The sequence below is a fragment of the Camelus ferus genome, chromosome 1 (assembly GCF_009834535.1).
Source record: "Camelus ferus isolate YT-003-E chromosome 1, BCGSAC_Cfer_1.0, whole genome shotgun sequence".
Lineage (NCBI taxonomy): Eukaryota > Metazoa > Chordata > Mammalia > Artiodactyla > Camelidae > Camelus > Camelus ferus.
Genome location: NC_045696.1, coordinates 13,959,399 through 13,971,345, shown reverse-complemented (window position 1 = coordinate 13,971,345; position 11,947 = coordinate 13,959,399). Strand labels below are relative to the sequence as shown.

At 38.8% G+C, this 11,947-nt stretch overlaps 3 protein-coding genes across 3 annotated transcripts; 1 reads left to right on the top strand and 2 right to left on the bottom strand.

The window, feature by feature from the left end:
• Positions 1-953: 953 nt before the first annotated feature.
• LOC106730951 (keratin-associated protein 15-1) lies at positions 954-1,767 on the bottom strand. The gene has a single exon (XM_014567343.2). It carries the CDS (start codon positions 1,716-1,718, stop codon positions 1,371-1,373), a length of 348 nt encoding a protein of 115 aa, XP_014422829.1. The 5' UTR covers positions 1,719-1,767; the 3' UTR covers positions 954-1,370.
• Positions 1,768-3,815: 2,048 nt separating this feature from the next.
• Positions 3,816-4,743, top strand: LOC102524410 (keratin-associated protein 13-1). The gene has a single exon (XM_006194311.3). It carries the CDS (start codon positions 3,888-3,890, stop codon positions 4,392-4,394), a length of 507 nt encoding a protein of 168 aa, XP_006194373.1. The 5' UTR covers positions 3,816-3,887; the 3' UTR covers positions 4,395-4,743.
• Positions 4,744-10,698: 5,955 nt separating this feature from the next.
• LOC102504997 (keratin-associated protein 13-1) lies at positions 10,699-11,449 on the bottom strand. Its single transcript, XM_006194314.2, has one exon. It carries the CDS (start codon positions 11,284-11,286, stop codon positions 10,759-10,761), a length of 528 nt encoding a protein of 175 aa, XP_006194376.2. The 5' UTR covers positions 11,287-11,449; the 3' UTR covers positions 10,699-10,758.
• Positions 11,450-11,947: the final 498 nt, after the last annotated feature.

The window sequence follows — 11,947 nt, the reverse complement described above, 5'->3', positions numbered from 1 at the left end:
AATGTAGCTCTCAAATCTCCCTCTGCAGGGAACATAAAGGACAGGGCTGCAGCTCCCAGTCTTTCAAGCTACCATCACATTTATGCCAAGGTCATGTTGTGCCTTGTCAGTGACTGATACTCAGGCAGGTCTGTCTTCATGACACGAGGGACTCCTTCAATGGGTGACTTACCAAAACTGTCTTGGAACGTCCCTGAAGATTATTCTAACACAACCAACCTTCTTTCCCTCTTTCCCTCATTCCTTCCTTCCTTCCTTCCTTCCCTCCCTCTCTCCTTCACTGAGTTCAGACCTGCATCGTTGTCTGATGGCTCTCCCATAATTCTCCAGCTACCTCACCATTTTCACTGACAGGTATTTTCCCCAACAAATATCTTTCATGTTATATCCTAGTTGGCAGCTATTTCTCAAAGGACTGCAACTAACACATTAGATCAGCAAGATTACTTTTTTATATGAAGTGGTAATTCACTCCTACTATTGTCAATAAGTTTCAAGTGGTATCCTTAACTCTTTTTTGAAGCCCTTGTTCTTTGTGTTCCCATTGAATCGTTTTTATCACCATTATTACACTTGCTACATGACAGTGAGTTAAAATTGTGTGTGTGTGTGTGTGTGTGAACTCCATGAAGGCAAGGAATTTATGTCTTTACTCAGCACAATGTCTGGTCTATAATCAGAACTCAGTAAACATTTTTCAATGAATACCCACCTAAAGACAAAATTTTCTAAAGCAATAATAAACAAATTCACCTAGAAGGGGCTATAAATCTCTTAAGACATGAGATACGCCATCTATTTGGATTCTCTAAACTTCCCTTTTCTACCCAGCAAAATATAAATGAAACAAAGAAAACAACAACAACAAAATGTTTACCAAATTAAGACAGTTGAAGGTATTGGATGCAGTCACTAAATGTACCATGTGAATAAAAGAAAATGGAATACCATAATTTATGCTAAATAAATAAGTTTATTTTAAATGCCATATCCATTTGAAATACAGTTAAGTGAAAGAATCTTAGGAGAAAAATAGGAGAGGAATCTTAAATAGTAACAGAAGTGATTTTGAGCATTGGCATAGGAATGAGGTCAAGGTATATCTCATATGTCTGATTTAGAAAAGGTCACAGGCCACTCTGTCCATGGTGAATCATATACTTCCAGGAGGACTGTGATGGTGAGTCTTGGTGATGAAGACGGTCAGTAATCATAAATGTTGAGGAGGCTGAGTGTTAAAAAGTTTCACAAAGTGTGGACATAACCATGAGGTCATGGGAGATATTCAGTAAGTTGATCTAAGAAGAGCGAGAGCTAAAGGCTAGTTGGTAACGTGATGAGTGGAAACTCATGGAAGAAAAGTAAGTTGGTCAGCAGAAGTTGTATCCACAGCCCAGAGACTGGAATGCAGGATTTCTATAACCGAAAGACCCAAAGCTGGTATTTCCAAATCCTAGAGATCCGGTGCAATTTGTTTGGCAGGGACCGCGGAAGATAAAGTTCTCTGGGCGGAAGCGGGACGTCCGGCAGGATCTAGTCACGGTAAAGGGATTCTGGTAGCTGGTGGGCTCAAAGATGGTCTCCCGAGAGCCACCTGGGAGAGAGGAGCCCAGCTGGAACATGTTGGGGTAGAAAGAACTATAGGGAGAAACTGGGCACCCCAGGTAACCTCCGAGAGAGCGGGAGGAGGAGTTTCCAAATCTGCGGTTGAAAGACATGCTGTCAGGAGTTCTCAGTTCAGCTGAGTTGCAGGCGGATGTTGTGAGTGTGAACGTTACCTCCTACACTCAACACTTATATACTCCAGCGGTGGCTGTAACAGCATGTGCCCATTTGAATAAGAATGCTTCATTAGGCTCCAGCCAAAATGAAATACATTAACCTTCAAAGACCCTTTTTATGAATGCAGACTTTTAAATGAATTTCATTAGTTTTTCAAAGCAATTGTTCATGAAGCAAAAATGTCATTTCTCATTCATCTGGCTTGGGGAGATGACTGTAGGTGAAGCATAATTGTACCCACGAGTCTGGTGTTTCATTCATCCTGTCCTTCAAGGCCTTCTATTGAACGGGTAGCAAAGTGAGGATTCTGTTGTGTTTAAAAGCTCTGAAGAATATTTTGTAGTCTCGAGGGGGGACACTTATTTTGTTCCAAGTTTAGGAGCATAATGTAGAACAGAAAACAAGCAATATCTCAATATCTGTTCCATCTCCTGAATCTTGTAGACCTTATAGACAAAATAACCCACTCACAATCCCTAATTGGTAGAGATGTTAAATGAGTGTCTAACATGTTTATTTTTATTTTTTACTTTTTTATTGAAGTATAGTCAGTTACAATGTGTCAGTTTCTGGTGTTCAGCATAATGTCCCAGTCATACATACACACACGTATATTCATTTTCATATTCTTTTTCATTAAAGATTATTACAATATATTAAATTATAGTTCCCTGTGGTATACAGAAGAAATTTATTTTTATCTATTTTTATATACAGTAGTTCATATTTGCCAATATAAATATTTAACTCATCTAAATTGAATGTGTTTGCCTATCTAGTCATCCACTCTTATATAAGCTATTTCTGTGGAAGACTATTCTATGAAATCAGATATTAAGTAATTTTGAACATTCTTTTCTCCACAAAATGGAGGCTTTTGCACCCAAATGCATTTGTTCAGAAGTGGAAGGGAAATGTTTTTCTATGAAATGAATAAATCAAACAGCACAGAAGCCACAGAGAGATAAACCTTCTCAATCTCTCCTCTTCTTCAAGGTGTCAATCTTCATTACCTCACCACCAAGAGGTGGAATAATACAACCCAAAATTACCTTTATTTTTAAAATATTGTAATATTTGTCAGAAACACTTGAAAACAATTAAAGTCAAAGCGATGTATCTTGCTTTCTGAGGCAAATGAATAATCTCCTTAAGATGGTTCTTTTGGTCCAAAAACTCAAGGCAATTACTTCATAAACTTTCTTTAGAACAAAGGCATTTTCCAGATTCTGGAAAATTCTTTTAGTAGTAAACTTTGCCTCTGATTAAAGAGAGAAATACACTGGGCATTTTTGCCATACGTTTTGTTCTTATTTTTCATGTTTTTCCCTAGAATCTTAGATGAATAACCTCTTACATTCCAAAATAACATAAAGCAATTTATAATATTTAACTCATTCCACAATAAACACATACATACAAGGGAGAGAAAAGCTAAGACTGACTCTTAGTTTGCACACGGTTTTAAGCAGGAGCATCAGAAAATAAAGGAATCTCTCAGTTACTATTTCATTAAAGCCCTTAAAATTGAGATCTGATTTAAGAAATCCTCAAGCATCTTGCATGTTACCATTGTTGCTTCCTGATAGCTCTATCCATTAGGTAAACTTGCCACTTCTTGGTAACAATCAATGCATGTTTTTTGTTTAAAAGAAATGACGATGAGTAGATCAGTGAGTTAGCAAGTTTGCTATCCAGGTGGCAATAATTTTGAGACAGATTGTGAAAGAGATATCAATTATTTTTAATTAAGCCAGCTTCCCTCAGCCCAGACATTGTCTACCTCTAATGTAGCTCTCTGAGTGATCTGCTCGGTGACCTCTGGTAGAGAAAGATGACTAACAGCTTTGAAGATTCAACACTATTACCTGAATTCCAAGGCACAAACATGACTGCACCTTCCAGTTATAAAACCACAGAAACTAAGTATGCATAACTATGCTGCTCTCTTCAATTCAATTAAAAAGAGGAAGATAACTTGTTTTTATGAGCCACGGGGATGACATCCCCAGTGAAAGAGTATATAAACATCCCAGTCCAAGAAGTGACATTCAAACTCAGATTCTTCTCACTGTAACTCAGCTGAACTCACACCTCCTGTCACCATGTCCTACAACTGCTGCTCTGGAAACTTCTCCTCTCGCTCCTTTAGGGGCCAGTTGCGCTACCCAGGCTCCTCCTGTGGCTCTTCCTACCCCAGCAACCTGGTCTACACCACGGACCTCTGCTCTCCGAGCACCTGCCAGCAGGTCTCCTCTCTCCACAGTGGCTGTCAGGAGATCTGCTCTGAGCCTATCAGGGGCCAGGCGTTCCAGGTGGAGTCCAGTCCCTGCCAGTCATCCTGCTACCGCCGGAGGACCTCCACGCTCTCCCGTCCCTGCCAGACGACTTACTCTGGGTCTCTGGGCTTTGGCTCCAGAGGTTTTCAATCTTTTGGTTGTGGCTTCCCATCTCTGGGCTTTGGATCCAGTGGTTTCCAATCAGTGGGTTGTGGCCCCAGGGCTTTCTCATCTGTAAGATGTAGATCTAGCTTTGACAGTCCAACCTACTTCTCTTCTAGGAGCTGCCAGTCTGCTTCTTTCCAACCAACCTTTAGATCTGGCTTCTACTAATCTTATGCTTGAACGCAACACCTACTATATCTAGAAATTTGATGCAATATCTCCTATATCAAGATCTATACTATCTATTGGTCTCCTGTCCTACCGTTAGCTTACAAATTTGACTTCTACTGTTATCTACTATGGATTGGGAATAATTTGAATACCAGTAACTGGAAATGCAATCAGTAAAGAAAGATGCCAAAACTTCTTCCTTGTATTTACACAGATATGTGATATTGAAGCACATTTATTTCCTATTTCTTTCTCCTACTTATTTCCCCTAATGCCTCTATTTCAAATTTTACTAGTAGAAAAAAATGTAAGTTTAAATAAAAATATGTTATATGACATCCACATATTTGCTTTAATATCATTTTGTTTTCTCTGTGTCTTCAAAATGACTTCTAAATATCTGGCTAGATATTTCCATATCTTGTATTCATCACTGGAAAAAAATTATTTAAAAAGTAAAATTCTTTGGTGTCATTTAGGTTTGGAAGAAATTATTTCATCTTTCATGTTTACTCCATCTGTTAATACCTTCATATGATAAAAGCTAAAAATAAATTTTAACTATGGTCTTTTGTTCTGTAGGGAATTGGAAATTAGAATATGTTTATATAAAATAATTATAAATTGTAAGATATATTAAATTGATTACATCACGTAAGTTTGGAAGGAAGATTACCCATAAAATATATCCTAAAATATTTGAGAATTTGGAATGAGGATATTCAGTAAGAAATTAGAGAGTTAGATTTGGTGAGAATTCCAGCTCCTTCAGGTTTACTGTCATATAAGAAATCAAATTAAATTTCTAATTGATTTATAAATGAAATATCTAACACTCTCCAACACTTATTAGCAAGTAGGCCCAACATTTTCCATATAATTTGTTGCATACATTTGATGAAGTTCCAATTGCTTCTATTTTTTCAGTTGTTCTGTTGACAGCAATAGTTTAGGGGGGAAAAAAAAGAAAATAAACTCAAAAATAGTGCAAATATTTTCTTGTTACAAGATTCAACTAAATATTTAGGCAGCTGATAACCCTTGAATCAGCAGTTATACTACAAACTTTTAACCATTAAGTCAAGGACAACGTTACTAAAGATACAGATGACCTAGATTCTTCCCCGCAGGGTAACCATATGTCTTGGTTTATTCCATTTGTCTCAGCGTCCAGTCCATTTGGTAATCGTCTTAGATTTTTACTTGTAATGAATAATTGAATTAACATAAGTGTGGACTGGTTTAGGAAAACCTCCACTTTGCTTTTGCTACTCTTTCATCTCGTGGAGGATGAAACTCGTACAGTGAACAGAGTCTCTAACCAGTGTTAAATCTGAAAGAAGACAAGCCGTACCCTATCCTTTCTTTGCTCATCCTTCTTGAACAAAATAGAACTACCACTCTTATTGCAGAGGGATCACTGAAAAACAAATCACACTCACATGCAAGTGGTAGGACAGTTCACACTTCAAATCTTGGTGGAAGGTCATTTGTTCTAATTTAGCCAGTACCGCGATGGCTCTTTTCACAGCCTGCAAGAAGCTGTAATATACACCAAGCTACCAGTAGGTGGAGGTAGAGGGGAATTTAGAATTAGTGATAAGGTGTACATGAAATACGGGCATAAAATTGAGGGTGGCACACAGCATATAAAAAATAATCTAAATGCTTTTGCTACTGGGGCTTAGCCACATATTGTATCATTTAAATCTACAATCATTTATTTTATTGTTTGGGAACATCTTACCTTCTTTAAATTTTGCAAGAAAAAATATTTTTAGGGGCAGTGAGATAAAACCAAAAGCTCACATTCAATGAAAAAAAATGAATACTGAATTTCTATTACTAAAGAAAGTTGATGGTGGATGTATAACTTGTACAACAATTTGATGACATTTCCCATCTACTGTGGGGGTCAGAAATATCACTTATGACATAAAAAGTAAAAGAGACAGTTTTGCTAAAGAAGCATTGGTATCTATTCCAAAAGATAAATTGTAAGATAATTACTTCCAAAGATGATTATTTATCATTAGCAGCTGCAAAAGATGTGTTAATATATCACTCTGGTGCATACATTTAATTTAGGTCAAATAACTATTCTAAATCATTTTCACTCATGTTAAATCCTAAGTTTTCTTGTGCAGGAAAAAGAGAAATTAACGGTAGCTAATGATATGATCCTCCATTAGCAGAAGAAAAACGTCACTAAGGATTAATGAAGCCAGTAATATGTCAGTATTATCAAGTGCTTCAAATAGAAAAATGAATTGATTCCAATAGTAAGTTGATTTCTTCATCCAGTCCGAAGAATCCAAGTAAAGCTATTGAAAGTTCATGCTCCTCTATCTGACAATGTCAACTATAAAATCCCTTAAAAAGTTCAGCATCAAAGATAAAATTATTACCAGGAGGAGGGGAATAAAAGTTACCTCTGTTCTTAGTCACCCGAAAAAAAAGAATTTCTAATGGGAGACAGAGAGAGTGATATAAACAGAAGATTTTATTAGTAAAGTAAAAAGGTAGTAAAATAGCGTACATCCCTGAGAATTGGGGTTGGGGGGCAATCCAAGAGAGGAAAACGGTGTCGCTCCTTTGTTTTTCCTGTTCTTGCATCCTGGCTTAGGGGGCATTTTAGTGACTGATTATTGACAGCTCACGTTCTTTGAGCGCTCAGGCTGATTGACAGCTCACATTTCTTGAGCTCAGGCTCGCCCGCCCATCTCTTTTATGCATGTTCTTACCCATAATGCATACAGAGAAATCTTTGGGAGGGGCTCAAAGTGTAATGTTAATTACATTATAATGCGCATTGGGTCAGGTTAAGCCGTGTCCTTCTCTCTACTGTGCCGCCGCAGCATTAGATTCTAGCCAGCTTCGTTGCTGGCCCTCATGTAAAGAAAGTAAGTTTTTGGAGCCCTTTACCCTGAGTGCTGGTGCACTGTTATTTTCTGGGTTGCTCCCTGCTCCTTCCTCTCCCCTTGACCAATAAGCATTTCTGTCTAACTGCCTAACAAAATTATTGGTAGTCTCAGTAAATAAAAATACAAATTTTGGTGAAGGACAACATCCTGGTAAAAAAATAAAGTAAGATTCCTGTGGAGTAGAAATACAGTTGTAATTGCTGTAAACACGTAACTTATCACTGTGTCCAAATATCCTATAATATTCTGCTAATTAAGGTAGAAGCTGTAGTTTTAAAACTGTTTTCTTTATACCCAGAGTAAATTATTTTGGCAATCAGTGTTTTCCTTACCTCATCAATCATTCTTCCACTTTTGTATCACTGTTATCCTGGTGCCTTTGTGATGTTAATTTTATGCCATTAGTATATTATTTTACATAACAAAGCACATCCAGGGAATTTGTTTCCATTTCTTGTTTAGGCGACACATTCTTCCATGCTTAATTATCAATCTTTCCTCTACATACTAAGTTACTTTTGCACCCAATAATACTACTTTTCTCAACTCAGAGACTTTCCCATGATTTTTATCCTGATTGACTCTGTGTTCCTTCAATCTCACTCACCAACATAGAAATGCAGTTTACAGATTAGTGAGATGTCATAGTTTGGCAATTTTCCTTTTTTTTTTTTAAATTTTCAGAGAAAATCTTCCAGGAGCGACAAAGTGTGTTGGGGGAATTTGAAGGGAAGATAAAAATCTGTCAAGTTATATTAGTCATCTTCATTTTCTTGTTTATTTTTAATTTTTTAAAAATTTTAACAAGAAGCTCATCATCTTCAATTTTTTGGTTGCTGGTAATGAATTTGTGTACGTGTGAATGTGAAAGAGAATTTTTTTTGCTTTTTTTTTTTTTTTTTTTACTATTTTTGTTCAGTTATTGAGGAAGGGAATATATGATGTGACATTAATAATGATAATTAACATCAATAATATAGGATTTGTCATAACACTCAGGACTTCTAGCAAAATCTTCCTGAGAGGTAATCAAATATTTCTCTTGGTCTGTTATTAGGTGCTATGATTAATGCAAATGTTTTCAAAAGAAATTAGCTCACTTTTCTTTAGTGTTCTTCTACTAAACTCTAAATTTTATTTTTATTTTTACTGTTTATTATGAATACTACTCATGAGGCTAATGAAATTAGATCCAATAAGAGCTAAAGTCTTTTCAGATAAAGCAGTTTATTTCACATCAGAAATACTCAAAGCTCTTTGGTTAAACAAGGAGTTGCTTATTTTTTTAAAAATCAGGAAAGAATAACAAAATATCAATTCAAGAGATGAGATTTTCCTAGATCTTTAATGTATAAACTTTGGCAAGCTTCTAATCCTTGTTGACTTTTCATTCCTTCATGTCTGGAAAGGTTTATAGGGTATAATGTTCCTCTTTCCCACACGGATGTTTGAGCATCACATGCAAGGGTTGTATTAAGTACCCCTAGTGCCTTCCCTTACATTCTCATTCTCTTATGTATGACCCCAGGCACAGCTATGGTCAACAATTTCCTGTAGGCTTCAAGCTTCTTCGCACAGACAGTTTCTCCTCTCGAGCATATTCAGCATATTTTTTTCCTCTCTACCTGGGGTTTCTCAGAGGTTACAACCAGGAAAACAAAAGGAGCCCACAGTGAATCTTTCTTTGCACAATTAATAAGGTCCCAGGAAGTTAACACACATCTGGGACAACATTCCAGCAATGGGAGATGGCAGCTGGTGGATAAATGGTCTTCTCCTTGTCGACTGAAATAAATGCACAACCTAAAAGTTGTGAGTTATATTTTATTCGGTGGAAATTCTGAAGACTCAGCATGGGATGACAGCCTCCCAGATGGCTCTGAGGGACTTCTCCGAAGAGGTAGGGGAGCAGCCAGGATATATAGGAGTTTTTATAACAAAGATCAGGTAGTCAGAACATTAAAAGATTGCTTGTTAACTAAAGAAAACCAGGTATCTCAAGTTGAAGAATTTAGCTCTTTTCTATGTATGGGAGGAAGCAAATATTTGAGCTCACTGAATTCATTCCTTTGACAAGCACCTAGCCTTCTAGGGCCAGTATCCTGTCCTTTCTTATTCCGAGTGCCCTCAGGGTGCACCATTGTGAGTGGCTGCAGAGGCCGGGCTGCAGGCTTGTCTTCCCTGGGGGGTGGCGGCAGTGGCTGATGACTTGATGGCTTCAGCGTTCTTTGTTTACTGATATGGCTGGCCGTATTTTTCATTCACATCCCCGTTGATTGCCTTGGGGTGGGCAATTCTGTCATTCTATACCTCCCTAAAAAGGCCCTGAAGGACTGAGTCCCCATAGTCCACTATAAAATCAATCCCCAAAAATGTCCCTGTTTGAGATTTTCCTCCTTGATTCTTTCATCTCCCACAGTCTCCCAAACTTGCTCCCTGGGATCTTGTGCCAAATAAACTGTATGCACCCAAGTCCTGGACTTCAGCTCTGCTTTAGGGGAGAGAGGAATCTTGGCTAAGGTTAACGGCTACACATGTTTGTTCAACACTGCTCAGGTGTGTGGCTCTTAGTCGATTTTGGCTGAGCCTCGGAGAAGTACCAGGAGGTCACCACACACCTCCTTAGCCCACTTCCTCTCTACCTTAGATCGCTGTGGGTCTCCTTACATAAGTTTACAGGTAAGGCTCGGGAATGCCGCAGCCATGGCAGGAAGGGATCACAGCACTCACGCCGACCAACAGAGGGCAAAACATCTGCCCTGCGAGCTGTTTAAGGCTCATCTTGTCTCTTAGCTGAAAATCTCCACAAAACACATAGGTATGTTTTTGGTCTACATATGATCTCATCTTATAAACTGTATCCTAGTCTTGTTTCCTGCATTCCTAGTTTTGTTTTCCTTCCTTTATTGATTTCCTCAGCAGAAATCAATACATGCCTCCATTCTTAGCCAAGTGTCACTAACATAGGACATACAAATTTTCGACCTCCAGGAAATAATTCCTCTTAGTAGGGAGCATATCCAGTGACAACAAAAGTTTCCTCAAATCTAGCAAAATGTGTGTTCCCAAAGCCAGTTTCAGAGTCATATTCCATCTTCATTTAAATCTCCCAAAAATCTTGAATTAAAAAAAAAAACTATAGGCAAATAATAAGAAGATAGACAATATATTTGGGTGCCAGATGACAAAAATTTATTAGATTAAAATTTTCATCTTCAATTGATCTTCCATGAAAATCCAATAGCATAGATTCCTTCAATGATACAGATATCAGGACTTAATATTGGGTTATTCATGAAGTTCAGAGTTTCTCAAAAGTTGGTGATGCAAGAAACTGGTGATTTAAGAATAAAGGAACAGTGGTAAGTAGTGAGAAGGAAAAAGATGGCTGTACTGAGCAGAGACTTTGATCTCAATACTCAGAAGGATCTAGACCCTCAGCAAGTTGAATAATAGAAACCAGAGCTAGAGATTGGTCTATAACACCATGACTGGCAGCTGCTGGAGGTAAAGCAGGTTGGACGGCAGAATCTGGATCCACGGCTCAGGGAGGGGAAGCCACAGACTCCATAACCCAGAGGTCTGAAGCCACTGGATCCACAACGCAGTGAGTAGCATCTTCCGGATCCAGAGCTCAGGAAGCTGCAGCTGCTGGACCTAAAGCCCAGAGACCCAGGGTAAGTTGTCCAGCAGGGACTGCAGAGCTTGGAGGTCTTCTGGGGGCAGCAGGATGGCTGGCAGGGGCTGGACTCCACACAGGATGCCTGGCATCTGATAGGCTCACAGCTGGTCTCCTGACAGCCACTGTAGAAAGAGGAATCCCGCTGGCAGGTGCTGGGAGAGCACAGGTCCCTGGTATAGACCAGGTTGCTGGGGTAGGAAGAGCCACAGGAGGAGCCTGGGCAGCGCAGGTGGCCCCCAAGGGAGCGGGAGGAGAAGGTTCCAGAGCAGCAGTTGTAGGACATGGTGACAGGAGGTGTGAGTTTGGCTGAGTTACAGTGAGAAGATTCTGAGTTTGAATGTCACTCCTGAACGGGGGCATTTATATACTTTCAGCTATGGGTGCGGCACCCTATGGAGTCATAGTTCCTGCATTAGATTTCCTCTTTTGCATTTTTGTAACTTAGTAATCTTCTCTGTAATTGCAATTGCATTTGAATAGTTTTCCGCACATTGTATTTATGGGTGCTATAATTGTGTTGTTACAGACAAAGCCAGTGCACTGCTGCTATGTCAGAAATTCTACGACTATTATACGTTAATGCATATCCCAGCATGGTCTGGAAAGCATCATGACCAGGAAAGCTTTTCCTCTGGTTTATGCTAATCTGCTTCCTATGTATCCACATCTGGTTTTGCAGTTGGATGCTTTCCTCCCAAGAGTGGGGAATGAGATAACATCAGTTTTCTTCTGTACAATGGATCAGAGGCACGGTTTCTACCTGGAAGGAAGCCTTCCTGGATTGATCCACTGTGTCAACATTCATTCCCGTTCTCCAGTAACAGAAAACTAATACACCAAGTGTCACAGTTACTCAGGGTGTCTCTGATCCAATGAGGAGAGACCAAAAATAGGTAAGACATAGAGACTGAGAGAGATGGCTAGAAACTGAAAGACATCTTGCC

What these genes read in the sequence shown, in the direction of transcription:
- LOC106730951 (XM_014567343.2), bottom strand. Translation starts at nt 1,718, where the DNA reads ATGTCTTTCAACCGCAGATTTGGAAACTCCTCCTCCCGCTCTCTCGGA.
- LOC102524410 (XM_006194311.3), top strand. Translation starts at nt 3,888, where the DNA reads ATGTCCTACAACTGCTGCTCTGGAAACTTCTCCTCTCGCTCCTTTAGG.
- LOC102504997 (XM_006194314.2), bottom strand. Translation starts at nt 11,286, where the DNA reads ATGTCCTACAACTGCTGCTCTGGAACCTTCTCCTCCCGCTCCCTTGGG.